General features: G+C 40.2%; 2 protein-coding genes across 7 annotated transcripts in view; one reads left to right on the top strand and one right to left on the bottom strand.

Annotated features, from left to right (window-relative positions):
- Positions 1-10,013, bottom strand: part of Nsmce2 (NSE2 (MMS21) homolog, SMC5-SMC6 complex SUMO ligase) — a 230,232-nt gene extending 220,219 nt beyond the window's left edge. For all 6 annotated transcript variants that reach the window (XR_006856199.2, XM_046464623.2, XM_046464624.2 and 3 more), the window contains exons 1-2: positions 9,896-10,013; positions 483-653 (exon numbers count right to left, since the gene is read on the bottom strand). Coding sequence is in view for 5 of the 6 variants with exons in the window: in XM_046464623.2 (XP_046320579.1) it covers positions 483-639 (157 nt within the window). In the remaining variant the exon portion in view is untranslated. The remainder of the gene's footprint in view (positions 1-482; positions 654-9,895) is intronic.
- Positions 10,014-10,066: 53 nt separating this feature from the next.
- Positions 10,067-24,698, top strand: part of Washc5 (WASH complex subunit 5) — a 57,495-nt gene continuing 42,863 nt past the window's right edge. The window contains exons 1-6 of the mRNA XM_046464602.2: positions 10,067-10,228; positions 18,939-19,248; positions 19,869-20,014; positions 20,773-20,857; positions 21,468-21,568; positions 23,561-23,753. Coding sequence (XP_046320558.1) covers positions 19,060-19,248; positions 19,869-20,014; positions 20,773-20,857; positions 21,468-21,568; positions 23,561-23,753 — 714 coding nt within the window. The 5' untranslated portion in view covers positions 10,067-10,228; positions 18,939-19,059. The remainder of the gene's footprint in view (positions 10,229-18,938; positions 19,249-19,868; positions 20,015-20,772; positions 20,858-21,467; positions 21,569-23,560; positions 23,754-24,698) is intronic.

Raw genomic sequence — 24,698 nt, 5'->3', positions numbered from 1 at the left:
CCTTAGTCCATCTGTTGGATAATCAAGAATGGACAATCTGGAAAAGAACAGTAACACAACCCATTTACAGACCTTAGAGTTCATGAATGTCACAATCTTTGGGAACTGCATGTCCCCTGAGATCAGAAGCTTTCATGTCTTTGACCATCTATTTCTAGTGTAGTCTCTAATGAAGCACAACCACGTGAATACAAAGGAATGAATCAGTCTAGTTCACCCTCAGTACACTGGCATGTGATGTACAGAACAAGGTATAAAAACAGATGTACAGAGGGACTAAATGACTGTCCCAAGAATATTCAAAAGACATCCTTAGAGTAATGCTACCACACAATGTTATCTCAAAGTAGAAATAAAAAAACAAGCTTTAGGGGTTAGGGATTTAGCTCATTTGCAGAGCACTTGCTTAGCACATACAAGGCACTGGGACCAATTCTCAGCACCCAAAAAAAAAAAAGAAATGAGCTTTAAGTTTTACTTACTCTGAGTTTCCACAAGATCCAAAGCCACACTAGACACTGTGTCCATTCCGGAGCTGATACAGGATTGGAAGGTTTTTAAGGAAGAGAGAGCAGACTCTACACCACTGAAGGATATGAAACCAGTTGAACCTGAACTTGAACTGGAACGCCCTGGCATCTTGGAATTATTACCTAAATTTTAAACACAGTAACAAGAGTTGTATGTTAGAAAAATAACCATATATGAAAATAGGAAAGTTGTAAATAATCATATGACTATATCCAATATCCAGGTGCCATACTATTATCTACATTCAGTGTCCCCTGAAAGGACACAAGAGCATCGTGCCATCATCTGGGCCACCAAACACCGATGCACACAATACAGGATGAAGGTTAACTGTCTTCATTTTTTAAAGCAGGTAGAATACCCTCTTCCAAAAGATTCTTTGATTCTCTGAAGAATTCAGTAACAGCCTAAAACATAAAACAAGTTATCCATGATGCATTTTTCTAAAACAAAAAACAATAATAATAAAAGCCTAATAAGGCAGGATTTTGAAAATCTATAATTTTGGGGGGTGGGGAGATACCAGGGATTGAACTCAGGGGCATTCAACCACTCTACCACATCCCCAGCCCTATTTTATATTTTATTTAGAGACAGGGTCTCACTGAGTTGCCTCGTCATTGCTGAGGCTGGCTTTTAACTCACTATCCTCCTGCCTTAGCCTCCAGAGCAGCTGGGATTATAGGCATTCGCCACCACGCCTAGCAAAAATCTGTAATTTTTAACTTATCAGATATATTTGCAGTTTGAATTCTGAAAACTGTAAAAATTACCTGACTGCTTCTCCAAGTTCTAGCACATCTATAAACTTGGGAGACCCCAAGATTCAATAAAAGCAAAATTTCTGTGTAGACTTCTCATCTTCTGTTAATTCATCCATTTTAGCAGATTCATTTATTACCTTTATATTAAACTCCCTAAAACTCTACTTTCAACCACCCAATCTTTAAGCTTTGGACTTCTTTATGTAAAGTGCCTACAGAAAGACATGTTTGCTTAATTCAGAAATCATCTGAAATTCAATCCACTGAAATCAATTAGAAAAATAAAACCCACAGAGGCTTACTAGGCTGGGAGGCTGGCTGTTCCTAAGGCTGTATGGTAACAGAAAGACATTTTCCTGGAATCATGAACTCAGACTCTACAATTTTACTACTGTGTGACCACAAGCAAACTGAACGCCCCAGAAAAGGCATGGGAAGGAGTAATCATGACATGGACTAGCATCTAGTACACAGTCAATCAGCATGGGAACCTGCCCTTCTTTCTTAGTAGACAGCTATGCACTATCTCTGGCATTTCCTCCTCTCCATGACAACCATTTTTACCTCGCATTTGTACTACTACTGTAGTTTCTCAATTATCTCCTCCTGAATTAGGTCCATTCACTCAAATAGGGCCTTAGCATGTCTATCTTTAGACTCATTAAAAACAAAGGGTACAGTGACACATAAGATGCTGATTTTTATTTCTGAGGTTTTAGTTTAGTGCAATCATCCACAATTACAACTCACTGACAATTCGAAGAATTCAGTCAACAAATATTTAATATAAGTACCTCCTTAAGTGTATGGCACTTCTAGCATGGAAATGTCATAATTTTCAAGATGAGTGCTCTTAAGACTCATTTTCAAGCACTATTTTGTTTCTTTTCCTTCAGTGAAAACCTACCATATGCCATGCACTATTCTAGACCCTAGAAATACTCAGCCTCTCATCAGCAGAGCTCACAGTTGAGCAGTAGAGGGAGGGAGGGCAGCAGAGGGAGGGAGGCAGACACAAAAGAGGAGGGGAGGGGTGGGGGGGAGCAGTGTGGGAGTTACTGAAAAGTGGAGGCACTAGTAATGCTTAACTTTGCCTTAAGTGATCAAAGACACCAAGGCTAACTGATCTTACCAGGATAAAGAAAGAAATTTAATGGATGGAGAGAAAACCATTCAAGAAGAAGAAAGGAATATAGGAATAAAGAGCAAAGACATTTGCAAAGAATATACAACTCTCTACAACTATTTGAATTTTCCTAATTACAGAAAAATAATACCCTTTTACGACTCTTTACAAATTTCCAACTCTTCCTCCTCCATCTTCACCACAAACTAAAAATCTCATTTCCTATTTCACTGAGGAAACACAAACAGAAGAGATGTTTTACAAGTTCCCACTGCTTGCCTCTTCCTTCCTCTGCCTTCCTTTTTGATAACAGGAGTAATCTGTGCCTGCTCCTTGGCAAGCCAACCCCCCACCACTTATCCACTAGATCCTTCCCTTCTCTACACACTGTCCCAGTAATTCTCCCTGTTCTCCTGATTCCCTACAGCAAACAAAGGAACCATTATTTCTCCTACCTTAAAGAAAACATCCTCCCACTTTCCCTTTAGGTTCACCCATGGTCACCACCCCCATTTCTCTGCTCACTATTATAGCAAAACTCTTTCACAGATTTTTCTGTCTCCAAACTCTTTCCTCTCATTCTCTCTTGGACCCACTCCTGCCAGCCTTCCACCCCAACCACTCAGATGCAACTGCTCTTACAAAGATCACTACTACAGTCCCTATCTCCTTTGACCTATCAATCAATAGCATCTGGCACAGTTCATCATCCCTCCTTCCTGGTGCACTTTCTGACCTGCCTCCCCTGCCCGGTTGCTCTTCTATCCATAGATGGTTCTCATTCTCTGCTGTTCCTCTGCATCTGCCTGAGTGCCATATGATGGAGGGCTTCAGCATTCAGAATTTGGTCTCTTATTCTTTTCCATCTATATAAAAATCAAGTACAACCCTGCCTCAGGGCCATGCTTCTCTGTTTCTTCTGCCAGGATACCTATCCCCTAAATATCTACATTGCCACCTTTCTCACTTCCCTAAGGTCTCCCTTCAAATGCCTACCTTCGATGCCCTATGCAAAATAGCAAGTGCTCCCCATCCCCATCAGATTTCAGGTCATTCCCTCTTCTCCTTTTTCTGTTTTATCTTTCTTCACAAGAGATACTACCAAACAACATTCTTTTGTTTATCATGTTTATTGTATCTACTTCCCAATTAGACTACAAGTTCCTTAGGGACAAAGTCTTTGTTGTGTTCACTGCTTTATGTCAAGCACCTAAAATGGAGTGGCACACATAGCCGTTCAGTAAAGTTATGGTGAAATAATAAAGGAGTGAAACATGACATGTACCCCGGACACCTAAAAACAGTGCATCTCTCCCTCCCAAATCTCAATGCTGGCAAATCCTAATGCTGGCAGGCTCAGGCTTAGTGCCCTGGTCACCTCTCTTCTCCATCCTCTCCCACCCACCCAGGGCTCCCAGCCAGTCCCATTCCATGTAAGTACTATCAACAAGAACACTGAACACCCAACACCTCCCTTCCCACTTCCCTACCTGCTCTCAAACCTTTTCCTTTTGTAGTAGGTTCCATCTTACTAATTTCCACTTTTTAAATCAAAAACCTTGATCATATTTAATCCTCCTCATCAAAATCAAACTCATCAAAACTTTTGTCAGAATCCCACCATTCTCACCAATTCTACTGTTACTACCTGATTAAAAACGCTATCTTTGTGTTTGTCAGCTTTTTTTTGGTGTGATCAAAATATCTGACAAGAACAATTTAGAGAAGGAAAAGTTTATTTGGGGTGCTATGATTTCAGAGGTTCAGTACATGGTCAGCCAAATCCATTGTTCCAGGCCTGAGGCAAGGCAGAACATCATGGAGAAATGGTGTGGCAGAGGAAAGTTGCTCAGAGCCTGGCAGCCAGGAAGCAGAGAAAGACAGTACAAGGAGCTGCAGACAAGATCTAATGCCCAAAAGAATGCCCTCCGGTGACCCACTTCCTCCAGCCATACCCATCCAGCATAGTTGTACTTTCACTAATGCAGTTACAGCTCTTGGAATCTGATCATCATTTCCCCTGTGAACATTCTTGCATTAACATAGGAGCTTTCCCAGGGACATTAAGGATCCAAACCATAACAGCCTCCAACCTGGTCTCCCAGATCCCAACCTTATCTTTTCCACTCAATTCTCAAAACAGTTACCCTGAAAGAAAATTTGAAAATGTACATAAAATCAAGTGGCTCCCCTGTTCAAAACCCTCTTCCCACTTCCTGATTCATATCAAATGATACCCAAAGGGCTTCATACCAACAGTGGTTCCCCAAATAGTCCATAACCAAGTAGCATTAGTATCACCTCTGAACTTGTTAGAAATGCAGATTCTCGGGCCCTAACAACCTGTGTTTGAAGACATTCTATGTAATTCTTGTTGTGCTATACCTAGGCTTCAGTGTTAGCACATCACCTGACAGGGCTGCTGAAACCCTGATTGCTGGGCCTCAACCTTGCAATTTCTAATTCAGTAGGTATTAGACCAAAGAACCTGAACTTCCAACAAACTTCCAGTAATGCGGATGCTGCTGATCCAGGAATCACGCTTTGAAAACCACTGCTCTACAGCACATGGTCAGGTGCTGTAGAGCAGTGGTTTTCAAAGCGTGACTTTAATAACCTAGGCATGATTTTAACCTTAGGGTATTTGCACTTGCTGACAAGAGAGACAGGGATGCCAATAATGAAAACAGACAATAAAAAGAAGGAAGGTCGGTCTTAACTCCATGTTGCCTATATAATAAAATTTGGCATTATGAGCAGAGTAGCCAAAGCCTTCCACAAATCCAAAGCCTTTTTCCAAGACCAAAACATATATTCCATGTAACCATAACTACTCAATATTCTGAGAAAATTCAATCAATTTCTGCAACAACCCTTCAACACAAGCTTGAAAGAGAACATATGCATATTAGAAAAATAAACCAAGTACTATGAATTCAAAAGAGAAAGAGATTTCAAAACCCTGTACACTAAGAGGTTCAAAAAAGAAATGACCACAAGCATAACTGAGGGAAGACATGGTCTTCAATGATAAGAAGGCGGTTAAGCTAGATTAGGATTGAGGAAAGTTTAAGTTATCCAAAGAGAGCATCTGACGTGAAGAAAAAATTATAATGAAAAGCGGTCATGAGGTAGGAAAGTGGGGTGAGCCCCCTTCACCTGGCATACAGGGACAAAGGGAAGGAAAGAAAACTGGATTTCATTCCTTGGCAGGATAGTGTAGGGGGTCGTCAGGGAAGGATAAAGAATAATCCACTTGAGCCTGAGTGTCATCAAATACACTTTTAGCTTTATGTATTTTAAAAACTTTACCTTAAAAATAAAGACCAGAAGCAAACATGGTAAAATGCTATAGATGTTAAAATCTGGGGATCAAAAAGGGTTCTCGGGCTGGGGCTGTAGCTCAGCAGCAGAGCACTTGCCTTGCACCTGTGAGGCACTGGGTTGGATCCTCAGCACCACATAAAAATAAACAAATTTTTAAAAAGGGGGGTTTTAAAATTAACACCAAAAGAGAGAAAATATGAATATAAATTAAAACCCAAAGGTGATTTTTAAACACGTGCATTTGGTGAAAGAGGGTGCTTATTTAGAATCCCACTTTATTTCCCCAAACAAGTTGGATTATTTTATACAATATAAATAAAAATGTATCCAAAAACATGTAAAAATACAAAATCTTTAAAATCAGAGTCAAAACTCAGAAATTAAAGGGAAAACCAAGTATATGAGAGAGAATGCAGCCATGCAGGCTCTAGGATTCTACAGGGCATTACATTTGTAATACAAATTTAGCTGTGAACTTCCTGACAATCAAAACAAAAGTGAAGGTTACTTTTCCCACAAAGAAGAAAGTACACCAGGAACATAAGAAAAATAAAGCTTTCCAGAGCAACTAAGGCAGTACAAATTATTATGAGATAAAAAGAGTTACGTTTAAAAAATTCTCAGTAATATCCCTACAATAAATGCAACAGCAAACTTCCTAGGACTGTTTCATAAGACTATTTCACAGGGTAGACTAAAGACAGGACACTTGTGACAGATATCAGCCGGTGCCCAGCAAAGCCATTTCTTCTTCAACCTAGTCAAACAGCTGTTGAACCACTGCACTTCACAGTTTTCCTTGCACTTAGGTGTGGCCTAAGATTGTACTCAAGGCAATGAAATATGAGCTGTTTCCAGGCCCAGTCCATAAAAATCTTTTCCACACTTTCTCCATACACACACTCTCCTGTTTGGTAGATGATGGGCTAGTGAGTGACTTTACAAGATGAGACCCACCAGGTGAGATGGCACACACCTGTAATCCTAGTGGCTCAGGAGGCTGAGACAGAAAGATAACAGCCTCAGCAACATAGGGAGGCCCTAAGCAACTTAGTGAAACCCCGTCTCTAAATAAAATATAAAAAGGGACTGGGGATGTGACTCAGTGGTTAAGCACCCCTGAGTTCAATCCTTGGTACCAGACACAGTAAGGAGGCAGCCACCTGCAAGCTTTCTTCCTAGAAAGTCCCCACATGAATCTAACCACACTGGCTAGCATCCTGATCTTGAACTTTAAGCCTCTGGAACTATGAGAAATAAATTTCTATAGTTTAGGTCACCTAAAATTCTATGGTATTTTGTTGTAACTGTCTAAATTAAGACATAATTTATACATAAGGGTTAATGCAGTTCAGGATAAAAAGAAACCTACCACACAGTAGTTATCCTTTATTATTTGTTTGAATAGGAAATTCACATTACTCCAGTGAAACTTCACTCCTACAGAGAACTGAGGAAAACTAGTCATGACCTTCTGTTATCTGGACTGAGAAGCAAAGAGAATAAATGAAACAGAAAGATGGAATAGACATACTTTTTTTCCCAATTCTTCCCAATAAGTAAAACTAAGTTTGTAAACCAAAGGCAATCCCTGACTCAAACACCTTATCTGACATGATTTCGCAGTCACTCTATTTTGTGAAACACTACTTACTATCTACCATGATGTTCACAGTGCTTCACAAATAGCAAGAGCTCAGAAAATATCCTCTAAATGAATCAATCAACCATCTGCCTCAGTCAGACCCTAATCGCTTTTCTTTCATTTTCTCCTTCACATACACTACTCATAATTCCAGCTCAAGACTTTGTTCATCCTGCTCCCACCATGAGAATACCCTCCCCTCTTCACTTTAGAATCTGCTACCATCTGCTAGAATCTTGTGCTCCCCCAACCAAAAAGTATGTTGAAAACTAATACCAAGGTTAGTATTAGGAGGCTGGGCTTTGGGGAGGTGATTAGATCCACCCACCTGAATGGGATTAGTGCCCTTATAAAGGACTCTACAGAGAGCTGCCTTATCCCACTACCAGCAAGAACTCACCAAGTAAGTAACCACCTACAAACCAGGAATTAGGGCTTCATCAGGCACTGAGTCTAATGGCCCCTTGACCTTGGAATTCTCAGCCTCCAAAATTGTAAGAAATAATTTTGTTGTTTATAAACTACCCAGTTTATGGTGTTTTGTTACAGCAGCTGAACTGACTCTGATACTTTCACACATTCACTTTCCCTGACATGAGTGTTGCTTTTTGCAGTCACTTTGCCCATACTCCAGGGTACATTTAGCAACATCTGGAGACATTTTTGGTTGCTGGGGAGGGGGATGGGGGGGCAGTACTAACTACTAGTGGACAGAGGCCAGGGAGGGTGCTAAACAACCTGGCTGCACAGGACAGCTGGTCACTAAAAAGAATCATGCCCCCAAATATCCACAATGCATTGGTTTAGATCAATCTCTTCTTGGTTCGTTCCCCAGGTAACAGCAATCTTTATGTTACCTTGGAGACCTATGAGCTCCAAGACAGTTTAAAACAAATTGATGTTTTATGAGGTCTTCCCTTGCATGCTATTTTGCCTCCCCTGACGAACCTGGAATATTCTTCATATTCTTTGATTTGCTATTCATAATAACTCAGCTCTCTTCCTTTAGTCACGTGAATACTTATATTTTCCTCTCAACAACGCTGCCTCGCCAGCACTGTTCCTATTATTCTTCCTTGGATTATCCCAGTCCCTTATAATGGAGTGCCAATATCATCTGGCCTCTGGAATCCCTTTCCTGCACCCTACCCCTGTGCTCTTATCAAGCTGTCAGTTCATAAGGGAAGAATCAGCAACTCAACTTCTGTCACAAGCCCATCTGAAATGTTCCATCATTAATGCAGCTGCACGCCCCAACCTGGAATAATCTGTCCCTTTTTTAAAATATCCACTGCATTACTTTTAAGGCACACATTTTTCTTTGCATCCTAGTTGCATATGCTTTATGACCCTGCTAAATTGAAAAAAAAATTAAATGTTAAATTACACATAACATAGAATTTTACCATCTTAACCATTTTTAAGTGTACAGTCCAGCAGTGTTAAGTACATTCACATTGTTATACAACCAATCTCTAGAACTCTTTTTATCTCACAAAACTAAAACTTTACAACTATTAAACAACTCCCATTTCCTGGGCTCCTAGCTCCTGGAGAAAGCAGAAACCACACTGTACTTTCTGACTCTGACCTTGACTACCTTCTGTACTTCATATACAGGGAATCATATAATATTTGATTATATCACATGATTAATAATTGGCCCTGTCGGTAAGGCCAATTATTAATGGGAAAATAAAAATGCTTCTCTTGCCTCTTCTCACCTGACTGTATGACACCACCATAGGCTCCGAGTAAACACTTCCTAGACAACGTGCTGGCCTCCTGTAAGTCCCTGGTAGCCTGTGTCTCCTTTCTTAGCATGCCAAGAAACATCTTTCTCCCGGAAGCCTTCTCTTATTCATGCAGTCGTTTGTTCCCTCTCTCATGTAACCACTGTCCCTAGCACACTCACGTACACACACACTTCCACGTAAAACTCTTCGCAGCTATTTGCTCAGACGTCTGTGGTTCCTTCATCCTCGGAGTTCCCTAAACTAAAATGCTGACATATTCTGGGAGCTGTTAAACAGCTTCTCATACAAAATAGGTAACCAATAAAGATTTGTTGAAAGTCAGGGAAACAACAAAAACGCCACCATTTCTCGGTCACCTACAAGGGACCACAAATGGTGCCCCGGCGCCTGGTTCTCACTACCGCTAATCCTCACACCAATCTCGAGAAGCGAAAAGGAAACTGAGACCCCGAGACTTTTATTTGAACCAAAGGCTCCTGGCCCTGCTTTTAAAGCCGGTTCAAACCTGAATAATTCCTGGTCCGTCCGTCCGTCTGTCTGTCCCCCTCGCCCCGACACACACAGCGCGGAAGGACGGAGGGACGGCCTCTCCCAGCCTGGGTACCCGGCAGCAGCCCCGCTGAGGTGACACGGGCCAGGACCGCAGCCCGGGCTAGCCGACCCGGGGCCGGTCCCTGTGGCGCGCCCAGAGCTAGACGACAACTCCCGCCGCGCTGGCCACCACCATCCCCCGCTCCCGCCTCACCTGGCAGCACCACCCGACTCGGTCTGCTGCACCCGGAGTCCGCACACCCGGACCCCAAATCCTCTCCGCAAAGCCAGTCGCGGCAACGGCCAGCGCGGGCTCCTGCGTCATCAGCCGTCGCCCGCGATGGGGTCACGTGACGCCCCGCCCTGCTGTCCATCTCTTCGGTCATGTGACGACCTGAAGAGGCAGGGGCGGAAGCCGGGGTCCGGCCACCTCAAGATCTGGGGCCGGGGGCAGGAACCCTTGCGGAGCGCGAGGGTGGGAGCGGGCTGCGGACCCCGCGCGCGATCGCCGGCCCTACGCGTGCGCGGGTGCGCGGGCCGCTGACAGGTGAGTCGGGCGGGGCGCGCGCCCTCCTGTCAAGTCCCGCGTCCCCTCCCTGGCGGCCGGGCCGCGCTGCGGCTGGGGTTCTGTAGTAGCATAGCTTATGGTCTGGAAGGGGACCTGGGCAGGAGGGCTTAGAGGCCAGTCCAGAGCTTCAGCTCCACTTGGAAATCATTTTGCACTCTCCTTTGGCGCTCTGGGAGCGCCCGCTGCCAGAAGTGTGGCTTCTTGGCCCGCATCTGCTCCTTGCAAGTTTCCGGGGGCAATGCTGTGCTGATGTTGCTGTTCCTCCAGAAAACTAAGTGATTAGTGAGTGCTTTTGCGAGACCCAGTTTGAATTCTAGTTCTCTCATGCGCTGTGAGTTTGGGCAAGTCTTTGCCCCTCTCTTGCTCCCTAATTCCCTCACTTGTAACATTGTGGTGCCAAAGTCCTTTGCATTTCGAACAAAATGTTCCGCAGCCTCTGATTCCTTTATGGTTGCCCAATAAAAATAACTCAATAAATTGCACAGAGCCAGTAATGGGACCTGATCTTAACGTACATGGAGCTCCCTCCAACGTGAGTTAAGAGGGCCAGGACAGCGGTGAGGGAGATGTGTTTACTGCCTCTGCCCACAACTAGGGATACCTACCCTAATTACCCTTCACCAGTCTTTCTTAGTAGTCATAAATCGGCTAGTATGATCAGGCTCATTACAGAACTTTTCTGGAAGAGATTTGCCTCTCACATTTATCTTGTCCAATGACCATTATATTTTGTTCATGATAATAGATTTGTGGAGACCAGTGAGTGCTTCCTTATTAATGGAACTGAGATTCTGTGAAAGGATAAAATTAGAATTTTTTATCCTTTTCTATCCTTTGTGTAGGATCAATGGTGCATTGTTCAGGACAATTGAATTGCTTAAGAAATTTTTGTTCTGTATTTATTTGGTGTGTGATGATGTCATGCTTCATTCCTGAAAGCATGGTATCTGTCCCCAAGTGAAATCCCAGTTCCATCCCAAATCCTTAGAAATGAAGTTATGACAACTTTATAACTCGTAAAATAATAATAGGGACATTGACAGATCTCGGTTTCCATTTCATGCCAATAGAATATTAGTATTGAGAATACTGGTCTTTGTACATTTTCTTCATCTCTTGCACCAAACAACCTCTGAAGAATTATTTGATATAGCTTCTCCTACAATGTTTATTTAGAACTCATTCTAGAGTAATTTTTTTTAAAGACTTGTAAATCTCTCTACCCACTTCATAGGTCATTGTAATGTGATTAGGCATCTACTGATGGTTTTTTTCATTCTTCTTCAGAGTCGATTTTTCATCCAATGGTAGAATTGTTTACCAAATACCCTAGCCAAATAATATTCATGCAAGTTGTGGAAATTCTCTTTGTTGCATGGAAAATGTAACTAATTCAAGTTAGGAGGTCTAGTACACAGTAATGTAACTTACATGTGATAATGTGAGTGATTTCCTTCTTTCAGTTAATCTGGTTTTAACTCGAGTCTTCAAAATTTTCACAAAAAATGCTTACACTATAGAGATAGAAATCAATTGTTCTACATGAGGGAAGGCAGATGACAATGAGTTTTATTTCACTGAAAGTATATTAAATGTAAGCCACATTCTGCTTTTACATTAAAAATTTAGCACAAACATTAATAGATTTTTAGATAAGACAGTCTAGGTAATAAAGATCGTAACACTTGTTTTTCAATTGCCAAACACATATGATTCTTTTCTTATACTCTTCTTATACTGATCTTTAAAGGTATCTACAGTGTGATTCTTGATTGAAGGTATAAGGATTAAAATAAGAGATTGACACACAAAAGTCGTGACTTGTGTCATCATCCCAGAGCTGAGCTTGAATGTGTCATACTGAGCATGCAGGTTCTGAGTATATCTGTCTGGCTGTTGGGAGAGCTGGGGAAGAGGGTGGGTAATGTTGCTTTGTTTAAGCAGTTTTCTCCGGGTCCCCACTGCCCTATTCTACTATCTAAAATCTGGTAGCAGTTATAACTTGGCCTTGTCTTTATGAATCTAGACATTCATCCTGCAAAGACCTTCTTGGTTAGTTTGCTCTTCAGAGGAAAAACTCAGAAGGTGACTGTTTCACCCATTTTCCATTATTTTCACCTTTTTCCTCTCTCATTTCCCAAGCTAGACCATATCAGTGCAGAAAATAATATGAAATTCAGCCTGTTAAATAGCATTGTGATTTAATAAGCAGGCATCACAGAGAAAACTAAAAGGATTTGTTAATAATTTATGCTTTAATGTATATTATATGGGTACCCTCATGAGAGAGCATTCTCGACTTCTTAGCAATGCTTGCTTTCAGACCCAAACTGGTCCACCTCCACTAATTTCTGTTTCTGTCCCTTGCTCACTCTGCTCCAGCCACATCAGCTACCTTGGTGTTCCCTAAGCACATCTAGCACATTTCTGATCTGAGGCCTTTGCACTTACTTTTAACCTCTGTGTGGAATGTCCTTCTGGACCACATCATTATCTTTTTCTGCATAGCTAAATACCTCATAACCTAGTGGCTTTGAATGATGGACATTTATGAACTCACAGCTTCTGTGGTCAGGAATTAAGAGTATGGCCAAGCCAGCTGGGTGCCTTTGCTCAAGGGCTCTTGGGAGGTTGCACTCAATCTATGAGCATGGTCTGTAGTCTTATCTGCAGGCTCCACTTTGGGTTGGGGGGATATGCTTTCAAGCTTGCTTATGTGGTTGTTGACTTGCTCTCACTTGCTGCAACCATATGCTGCAACCACTTGCTTCCCCAGAACTAGCAAGCTAGAGAGGATACCCACACCAGACATGGTGACACATGCCTGTCTCAGCTACTCAAAAGATGGAGACAGGATGATACCTTGAGCCCACAAGTTCAAGGCCATCCTGGGCAACATAGGGAGACTCTATCTTAAAAATTGATAATAATAATAATAATAATAATATTAGGGTACTCAAACCAGAACTCACTCTTTTCTAATCTCAGAGATGGTATCTTTCCCTGCTATCATCTGTTCTTTAGAAAGGAGTGAGTAAGTCAGCCCACATGCAAGGGTGACTTACCTAGCACATGAGTACCAGGGGGCAGGTCTTCAGGGACCAACTTAGAAGCTGTGGGTCATACCCAAACACCCTCACTGCTTACTCTCCTCCTGATATCTTCTCAGATATCATCCTGTCAGAGAGGCCTTCCCGAACTCTCCATGTAAACTAACCCTTGCTCTGTCCTGTTACCATGCCTTTCTTCACAGCTGTCATCACAGCCTGATATCCAGTTATTTGTTTTCTCTTTCCCACTGCCATGAGTATGTTAGCATCATGACAACAGGGACTTAGTTTTGTTTTCACTGGTATAGCCTCAGATCCTGAAGCAGTGCTTGGCCCATAGTCTTTACTGGGTAAATATTTGTTGAATGAATGATTTGTATCACTAAGAATGCTTTCACCAGATAACCCAATGAACAGTGGGTAAACCACAAAGCAATACATTGAATAAGGATTACAGATATGTACAGATGTGTAATTTAACAGTTAACCAGCAGTTCAGCAACATCAACAAAAACTAAGATTCTGTCCTTCCATACCATAGTCTGCAGGTTCTGAGCTTTTTCCCCTTAGGCTTGTCACCTCTTGGTCTCAGCTACTGCAGCTCCAGGAATCATATGGTCATCAGACCACATCAATGGCAAGAAGCAAGAGAATAACTAGTACAAAGAGAGATCTTTCTTCACATCCCCTTCCCTTTGTCACAGGAGGTAAAAAATATTTCCTGGACTCCCCACCATAGACTTAAATCTCCTGGGTCAAAATTGGACTACACATCTACTGCTGGTTTCAAGGGAGATAGAAAAGTCAGAATCTGACCCCTTTGTCCTCCATAGAATAAAAGAAGGCTGATGGGAAATGCTGTTAATGTTGTTGCCATAACATCCCAGGAAGATAAGACATTTCCAAATGTTGAACCAACATAGAGACTTGTGAAAGTTAAAAAGAAAACCTCTAAGGATTACACACCCAGTTCCAGGTCATAGATGACCACATTAGGTAGCTCACAATGGGAATGAACTTGAAATTCATGTGAGAAGCTCCAAGGAACAGTTTTGCTGTGGCTGCAGAGGAAGCCCTGTCCTGCACTGTCAACAGTCTTTCCACGTCCTGATTCTGTATATAGAGGATTCCCCCTCTTTTTACATATTTTACCTATTTTATCATTCATATGATCACATATGAACGTAGAAGTTGTCATTGACAACATTTTAATGAACTGACTACTTACAAAGTAAGTAGCTCAAAAGTTCAAAAAGTCCAAAAGTCTCTATGCAGTTGAATTCTTATTTTGGTCAATCTTCCTAAATACGGTGTTTGTTTTGACACAGCACAGTATCATGGCAAAGCGAAAGATAAATGTTGGGAAAGACACAGACTTTCCTGAAACTGAAAAGTGCTGAGGGCTTCCTGGAAGTTGACAGATGACGACTCAGCTAAATTAACATGGGAGAAGGGCAACAAAGGTTGCCTCAGTACAGGTTGCCTCAGAAGATGAGGATTAGAAAAGGAACTAGGAGAAGAGGTCATTGGTGAAATGAAGTGCACCTTGAAAACTGTTCACAAAAATTGCCATTTTTAACCCATCAAGTTCCAAGTCTTCAGTTCTACAAGTATTTCAACAAAATGGACACTGGTTGAAAAATAGATTGAAAATTATGATCTTGAGCTTATATATCCTTCATTTATTTTCGTATGCATGTATGAAGTGCATATTTGTGTGTGTGTGTTTTCAAATGTTCTAATGGTTCACCTATTACTTTTCTCAGAAGAATAGAACTCTAAAAACACATGATAAGTGGTGTATTTGTTGCTCGATTTAAGTTTTTGTTAAGTGTTCCATATCTGAGATGATAGAACTTACAGATTAAGATCGGGCTCTGAAAGTCAGCTGTGAAGTACAAGATATTATACTGTCAAAATCACAGTTTGGTGCAATCCACTTTGATTCATTCTTGTCCATTAAATCATTGCCTAGTCATTGCAGTGCTAAATTCTGTTGGTTTTTGTTTTTGTGTGGGTGCTAGGGATTGAACAACCCAGGGCTTTGCTCATGGCAAACAGTGCTCTACCACTGAGCTGCCTCCCTGCCCTAAATTTTGTGAGGCATAAAACCTTCACAAGTTTGATCTTCAGCATCACAAAAAAATTAAAATTCAAAAACTCTCCTGAGTTTTAATTGTATCATTTCAAGATATAGTCACAATCAAAACCTTTTCCACTGCTTCTTATGAAACCTTTTTCTTTACTTTAGTTTCTCTGTAGCATTCCTCAATATGGACAGCCCTTGATAACAAGGACCTCCTATACTTGACATATGAGCATTTTTAACAATTGCTTCCTCACCTATTTCTATCAGTTTTCAGGCACTGTTGTCTTTTCTGGAAAGTAAAACAAGTGGCACAATTCCTGTAGGGAAGATGTCATAATCAGCGTAAACAGTATGAAGGTATCTGTATTGCCATTGTTACACAAAGGCAGGAACAATATCCCATAGCATTACGGAAAATCAAGTACCACAGTAACAACCTCAGCTCCATCATGTTTATTATCATACTACTTATTTGCTGAAAACAACAACCATTTTTTTAAAAAATGTATCATGATCCTGTGGATTAGGAATTTGGACAAGGCACAGAGGACTGGCTTGACAGGAATTTCCAAAATGGTCTCTTCCTTACATGTCCAGCACCTCTACTAGGAAGGCCCAAAGAGGTGGGCAGATTGGAACAGTTCAGCCAGGGCCACTTGGAGACACCTGTGTTCACTGTGGGCTGGCTTCCTTGAGTCTCCTCCATCAAATGCCAGGCCTCTCCCTCTGGCACAGCCTGTCCGCTGTAACACTACCTGTGATCTCGCCAGCAAGATAGCTCAGAGCTCCCAGAGAACAAAAGGACATTGCCAAGCCTTGATCTTGGACTTTTAATCTCCAGAAATGTGCGAAAATAGATGTTTATAAAATAGTTTCAGCCACCCAGCCTGTGGTGTTTTGTTATGGCAGACCTAGCAGATTAACATACAAGCTCAGATTCAAATGGAAGGGGAATGAGGCCCACCCTCCTGGGGAACAGCATGACTAACTAGATAGCAAGGACTTGTTGGTAGCCATATCTAGAAAACTAATTACCACAGTAACGTGATCAGGTTGCTTTTCTAACCCTCGGCACTAAGAAAAATGACCTTGGAGGGCCAAGCACACAAGCCTGCATAAGGAGGGTGCCTGCATCTGGGAGAAGACAATAAGAAATAGACTGATAAAATTACCTACTCCCAGAATTTTCTGAAACCTCTTAGAGTGCAAGGAATTATTTAGCTTTTGTCCTTCTCACTTTGTTCTCTTGTTGTCCCTGGGCCATCCCTCTGTCATCTCTTTCACCCCTGCTCTCTGCACATTGGTTATGGGAGGACACTAAGAAAAGAGATATCAGCAGTTTTGTTGACTTGTCTCTGTGATACAGAAGATGCTTAGAAAATACAACCTGAGCAGCCATGAGATGCTCAGATTTTGATGTGTTCATAATGGCTTTTTGTTGGATGATTGTTGCCCCCCCCCCGCCCCTCCCAGTGAAGTCTTTTTTATTTATTTTTATTTTTATTTGGCTACTACTGTCCTTCTTTCCCTGCTTCCCCTCCATCAACTCTTTCTTGTATGTTTTCTCTGTTTGTAATGGCAGATTTAGGGCTTTTAAATCTTACTTGTTTTATAAAGTGGGAGCATCCTATTACTGTTTCTGCAACTTACTTTTTCCATTCAATAAAACAGCTCTCAGAAATCCTCCATGTCAACTAATAGAGCTCTAATTCCTTCTTGCTAAGGGCTGCTTTAATTACATTTTCTTATAATAGTTATTTACTTTGTCTCCAAATGCTGGTGGTGCTTCAAGAAGCATCTTTGGACCTATATCCTTATGTGTTGGTGTTTATATTTCCAGAGGGTAGAATTCTAAGCGCGAGATCACTAGATTAGAAGAATGTGCATCTTTAACTTCAGTAAATGTTGCTGGTTCATTTCACAGAAAGACTAACAATTCACATTTCATCAATAATGTACATCTCTAATCCCTACCCAGAGAAATATTACTATTCTTTTAACTAGTGCCAATCTAATATAAGTAAAATGATTTAGGGGCACTTGCTTTAATTCATGGTTCCTTCACTCCTGGTGAATTAAAGAGTTTTTCATGAGTTGTCATGTGGATTACTCTTTGTGAATTACCCCTTTGTACTCCTCTCCATTTTACTGTTGTGCTGTTAGCTCTGCCTTATCAGCTTGTGAGATCCCTTTGCATGTTTCAGAAATCAATCCTGTCTGCCCTCTGCATTTCACCTCTGTCTTCCAAAGCATTTGTCATACAAAAGTTTTTAACTGTTATCTGCTGAAATATGTCTTTTAGCTTCTGGATTTCCTTCTTGCACTTGCATCCTAGGAGATGCCACTTTACTAGATCACCCAATGCAAGCAGAATACCTTTCCCAACAGAAGACTACTAGTAAAGCCCTGTACTGACAGGTGACTATCTGTTCTTTACCTTGGCTATGCACTGTAGCTCTGATTTTTCCCCCCTCTGGGTTTGTCTTCCCAACTGTATTTCAAGAGCTAAAAGGAGCAAAAACCACTTATTAAAACCCTTCTATGGTGATTTATGCACTTGCCATGCTGAGATAAATATTGTTCACTTCCTATTTATTTGCTTCAGTTTTGCACAAGTTCCAGCCACGCTCCATTCCTTTTATGATACTGACTTCACATCACAATCATCTGAGGAGCTTCTTTAAAAAAACAGATGCTTAGGGCAGCCTATAACCTAATTGGCAGAGACTCTAAGGTCTAGATAATTCTGTTATACAGCTGGTCTTGAGAACCTCTTTACTGGAAGGTGATGTGCTTAAACATCTTCATCTCCACCCAGGCAAAGAAGTACTTAGCATGGAGCAGTTGGGTAGAGGAAATTGATCCTAGCCTTCAGGAACTTTCAGAAGAATGGTCTGTTGATAAAACTGCAGTATTTAGTATGCAAGTATGATCTAACCAGCCTGAGACATGCATTGGAATACAAAAGAAATGAGTAATTGATTCAGCTAGCAGTGCCAGACGCCTAAGTGCTGCATCATATGAAACTTTTGGACCAGTTTGATGTAGCATTTATCAATTATCACAAGATTTTGTAGAATCTGGCGTTTGTAATTTTAAAAGGAATCTTGGACCCGTTTATACCCAATCTTATAATTCCATTGGGAAAATTCCTCAAAATGATGTCCAGAGCTCTATTTATAGTATTTGCAGTTATTTGCTAAAATATGAAACCATGGGCAATAACTCATGCAGTTAGAGTGCATTGGAATCACAAATGTCCATGACTCCTTCTTGCCCAGAGATGAGTTGATGAACTGTATCCTATCTTTTCTCATGAGAAATAAATAAAGATCTGGGAAAGAGGCCTAGAGTGTTAACTTAGCAAAATCAGTCCACACAGCAAACATGAAAGATAGAGGATAATGCCCTTCTCCCCATATCAAGAATTCATTATCTGTTATATTTTTATGGAATTTGAAAGAAAAATATTATGTATGTGTTTCAAAAGCCTACACACATGCTTCCTTAAAAAATAGAGATTTAGCTCACTTTACTTTTTTGGATACAGGTTCTTTAATGGAGCAACCAGTCAGTCTGCAAACCTGGTTTCATTTGATGCTCTACAGACCCTAGCTCTGAAGCCAGTTAACTCATCCTGTTGTCCAGGTTTGGGCTAGCTAGTCACCCTCATGATGCTGGACTTCCTGGCTGAGAACAACCTCTGTGGCCAAGCAATCCTGAGGATCGTTTCCTGTGGCAATGCCATTATCGCTGAGCTGCTGAGGCTGTCCGAGTTTATTCCTGCTGTGTTCAGGTTAAAAGACCGAGCTGACCAACAGAAATATGGAGATATTATATTTGATTTCAGCTATTTTAAGGTGCTCTCTCTTTCTATTGCATCTGTATTGCTGTCTTTTCTCTAAAAGCATGCTTTTCTTTGGGAACCATTCTTAAGAGGTCGGGGAACTATAGAGAAAGAGTCAAAGAGGACAACTTTTGAACCAAAGTTAATATTATCTTTCAACTTGAAAATAAGATGCAGGCATTGTGTAGAAAGCAATATAATAAAATTTTAAAAGATAATTTTGGCATAATGTATTTCACTTTGAAGTACTCACACTTAAAAGCATGCTAATCTTGGTTGCAATTCAAGTTCATTTCTTTCAAAGGGATTTGTATCTAGGCTTCTGTTGTCCTCATTACTTTCTTTTGCTCTGCTTTAAATTTTTGATAGGTAAGAAGAAAGGAACAGGGCTGGGGTTGTGACTCAGTGTTGGAGCGCTCACCTAGCATGCATGAGGCACTGGGTTCGATCCTCAGCACCACATAAAAATAAAATAAAGATATTATGTCCACCTAAAACTAAAAACTAAATATTAAAAAAAAAGAAGAGAGGAACAAATTTTTAAAATACTATTTAGAGATTGTTACCAACAAGGACACTTTCATTGGTATTTCACATAAATGTCTCTGTGTTTTGGATTTTTTTTTTCCTTAGGGTCCTGAGTTATGTGAAAGCAAATTGGAAGCTAAGCCGGAGCTCCAGGATTTAGATGAAGAATTTCGGGAAAACAACATAGAAATTGTGACCAGATTTTATTTAGCATTTCAAAGTGTACATAAATATATTGTAGACTTAAACAGGTATTGATTGCTTTAGTAAATAGCTCATTCTGGTAATAAATAGGTGAGAGGGAGAAGGGACCCAGTAGAATATGTACGTTTTTCTGAGTTACTGTAAAATTTACTCATTTATGCCATATGTATTCTTTTCCTTCCCGGGACACTGGGCTTCTCCTAAGACTTGAAACTATTATAGATCCCCCCAAAGCACACACCAAGCCCCTTGTCTCCTCCCTGAGCTTTCTCACTCTCTGGTCAGCTCTTCCATCTCACTCTGGCCTGACAGGGCCCAGGTTTTATTATAATATCCTGCTCTTGGGAGTATCATAAACTTGGTTATACCAAGTCATACAGCTTTCAGCCCTCTAGATTTTTCATCATACTCTAGCATATTATATAGAAGTGAAAAGGGGTGAACTTGCTTATTTTGTAAGTTCACTTTCTGACTCTCTATAATTCTTGAGAGTTTATTATTCATTAACCTTTAAACAACTTTTCAATGTTCCTATGTACACCTAAGATACTTATAATTCATGATCAGGACTAAGGAATATTCCTTTTGTGTGACATTTACAACCATAAATAGCAACTTGTGGCCCTAAATCACTGAATTATCACAGATCATAAGACACTAAGGTTCTTAAGAGCATGAAGGGCCATAAACTAGTTAAAGCCAGAATGTCTGATTCCCTGCCTTATTTTTAAAAAATCTTTCCTTCTTCAAAGATGTTGAAGTTTCTATTGTACATGAATAAGTTGCTCTGGGTTTTCTTTTCTAGATATCTAGATGATCTCAATGAAGGTGTTTATATTCAGCAAACCTTAGAAACTGTGCTTCTCAATGAAGATGGAAAACAACTTCTAGTAAGTAATTCTGAACACATAAAGTAGAAATGCAAGAACAGAAACTCTTTACTTCCCCTATAAGTCGCAAACACATATAAAATGTCATTCTTTAAAAAGAAGCCAATAACCTGATAATTATCTTTTAGCTAGCAAGTTCACACATGAGTTTAGAACATAGACAGTGAATAAAATTATAAATGAATAAAGGATTCAATTATAATGTGGAGGTTATGAACTTCCTTAGAAAGAATTCTATCTTCTTTACCTTTTGCATCCCAGACATCTAGTCTGATACCTAGTACATACTAACCAATTAAAAAATGTTATTAAATATGTGAATGACTTTATGATGAAGAGGTATCAGAGTATTGGGATTTCACTTTGGTATCCCAAGCAAAATCTAAAAAAATAAGCCAATGGAAAGATAATCACTATGAATTAAAATTTGTTTTGAGTAAATTCTCAAAGCCCATTCTGCATGGAAGGTGAGAACCCTTTGCAGAAAACTTACATTTTCCTTGAAGTATAAAGGACCAATTAAACCAAAGCTGTCTTTTTCACCATTGTCATCTTTGCTCCTTACAAATGAATACTCCTGCGAGTTGTCCACTATCTTTTCTCTTCATAGTGTGAAGCCCTGTACTTATATGGAGTTATGCTGCTGGTCATCGACCAAAAGATTGAAGGAGAAGTCAGAGAGAGAATGCTAGTTTCTTACTATCGATACAGGTATCCCTGGGCTAAGCTTGCACGCCCCAAACCCCATTACTGGTGAAATGTGGTGTATGTGCTCATAATACTACTGGGAACAGTGGCAATGTGGTATAGAATGTAAAACATATGTAGGAATATAGCAGTTACTTAACATTTTACATCATAGTAAATGATTATGCATCAAATAACTTGTATATATAAAAAATAGTACTATAGATTATTAGAGATAAAAAGATTATCATGTCTATCATAGTAACTCAATTTTTTAAAAAAGGGAACCTGAATTCTGAATTGTCTATCTCAAGGATAGGTTTCAAAGAACTATAGAAGTCTTACGGACTATTTTTTCTGTATTTACTAAGTTTTCAAATATGCCTTCTCAGCAGACATAAACAAATGAATTTTCTGTTGTCATTTTCAAGTCAGTGACTGAAAAGTTATCATTCAAGATAAGGTTGAAACTGAATTCTCACCCATATATACATAGACACAAAAACAACATGCAGTGCTCATCCAGGATCTTGTGTTATGTGTGTCTGTTCAGAACTGTGAGTCTTCGGGAAGTAGAGTCTTGAAAACAGAAGGCCCCTCACCAACTTTTTATTTTCATTATCCAGAGTACAGTTCAATGAATAAGTCAGAAAGTAGACACAAGGTCCATGCACGAAATAGATTCAGGAAAGAAATAGTCAGTAACCAGAAATCATTTAAGAACTTGGGCTAAATAAATGAGGAATAAAATTAACATTTTCAAACTTACAAATTAGGACAAAATAAAAAGAGCAAGAGAAACAGAACAGAAAGGAAATTATTCAAGACTTTTCTCTTTTTTTTTTTTTTAATATTTGCTTTTTAGGTGTAGATGAACACAACACAATGCCTTTTTTATTTTTATGTGGTGCTGAAGATCGATCCCGGGTCCTGCCTGTGCTAGGCGAGGACTCTACCACCGAGCCACAATCCCAGCCCCAAGACATTATATTTTCTGTAATATTGTCTCCTTAGCTATAAATTCATCTGAGGCTTCTCACCTCATCTGCTTCTTTTCAGCTTTTTTGGTATCTGAAGGAAGTATTTACCAGTGTGTGTCATTCATTCACATTGGTTTGATCATAAGCTGTTGTAATATCCATGTTTTTAAAAATGAAACTTGAATAACCTTGCCTACATTTCTGAAAGTACCTAGAAAAGTGAAAGCAATTTGTAATGTAAAGGAGAAGAAAAAAATGCCTGTTTAACAAGCCCAGCTTTGAAAACAGACATTGTTCCTGTAGGCAGCACAGCTAGTTCATTAGAACATGAGTGCCCATTTTTGAAGACACCCTGAGCGATTGCAGGTCAGTGTTGTGAAGGAGGTACTTCCAACAAAGAGCAGGTCAGTTCAAGTCCAAGATTCTTTGAGTCTAGCTCACTTCTTTTAGAGTTCACTCTTCTACCCTGAAAATTTCAGGTATTTTTATTAATCCCTGTCAAGAGATCAGCATGCCAAGAAAAGCCAGTTAAAATATATACCACTTTAAATTGAAATAATTAAAAAATGTTTTTGATTTGTATAATGTTAGTTTGGTTTCATGTTCTTCATCGATAATTCTGAAAATCAAAGAGCTCTGAAGAAATCTTCATATATGAATGTACAGACACACAGTAACACATTTGGCAGCCAAAGCTGATCTGACCTGAAATTGTTTAGAGTCAGAACCTACTCAGAACAGAGATGAGGCAGTTTCACTAATCTTGGTCTTGTGAATTTTTATAAATTTTATTCCAGAACTATTAAACATGTGTCAATTGTGGTATGTCAACTTGAATCCTGCTGCAGTGTTGTATGGCATATGATCAAATCATATGATTTTCATATATTTGAAAAATACTGTATTCTGAAATAAATCCAGCCTCAAGGATTTTAGGAAAGAAATTGTTGACTTTACTTAGGACTAATACTTACAGACTTGGGGACATGCGAGTTTCTAACGTGTGTGGTTTTATTTCCCGTTGTGAATGTGACAGTGCGGCCCGATCTTCTGCTGATTCAAATATGGATGATATTTGTAAGCTGCTGCGAAGTACAGGTTATTCCAGCCAACCAGGAGCCAAAAGGCCACCCAACTATCCCGAGAGCTATTTCCAGAGAGTGCCTATCAATGAAGCCTTCATCAGCATGGTCATTGGCCGGCTGAGATCAGACGATATTTACAATCAGGTGGGAATTAAGTCTAGTAGGACCTTAATAGTTTAAAAAGACTGAATTCACTTTCTTCCTCAGTTAATCCTTTCCTTCCTTCTTTTCAAAAAGAGTAAAACAGCATCTAGAAATGATTTCTTAACACCTTTTAAGCTAGGCTGTAGGATAGAGGAAGGAAGGATGTTAATTCTGGGAGAAGCAGAAATTTCAGGGAGAAGATGGGATCTGAGCAATTGGAAAGAAGATTTATTCTTTCAGTCACTCATTCAAGAAATTTTACGTGGTTCATGCCCATTCATGTGCTGGGTGCTCAGGATGTGTCACTGAAGAAGACAGGCCATGGGCCCTACCCATAACAAGAAAGTAACTTAGGGGGAAAGGTTCCCAAGGAAGGAATTACAGTGAAGCAAGTTGAGTATTGTCTTAGGGGAAGCACAAGGTGCCACTGGTGCATGGAACAGTGACAGCAAGACTACAGCAGGTGTCTTAGGGGAGGGTGACGGGAGTCCAGGCAAAGTTTGCAGCCTGAGCAGGGCTGGAAAGATCCTTTGGTTTGAAAGTTCTCTCAGCTGTCCTTGCCAGGGGGTATATGACTCATTACTTAAATGAATACCAAAGAAAGTTACCATTTGCCTCCATTGTTCTGAAGAACAATGAATTATATATTTTTACTACTGGAAAGGAGTAGAGCTGGACCTAGGATGACTGGATATCACCTATACAAACCTGCTTTCAAGGGTCCTTTAGGTAGCCTGTTAGTTTTTGTATCAATATGTTAAGTCTAAATAAGATTATTTTCTTCTCCAGACAACTTAAAATTAGAGGATGCCCACAGATGCCAGGCCTTCCTAATATTTAAGGATATTCACTAAGAAGTCAATCTAAACCAGCTTCATAGGAAGTTTTTTCACATTCATTTTCATTATTTTTCACGGTCCTACAAAGTAGATGATGCATCATCCC

This window comes from Marmota monax, unplaced genomic scaffold (assembly GCF_021218885.2).
Source record: "Marmota monax isolate L192 unplaced genomic scaffold, Marmota_monax_Labrador192_F-V1.1 WCK01_AAM20220418_F8-fsc00003, whole genome shotgun sequence".
Lineage (NCBI taxonomy): Eukaryota > Metazoa > Chordata > Mammalia > Rodentia > Sciuridae > Marmota > Marmota monax.
Note: the sequence above shows the minus strand (reverse complement) of the source record. Positions and strands in the feature narration are given on the sequence as shown.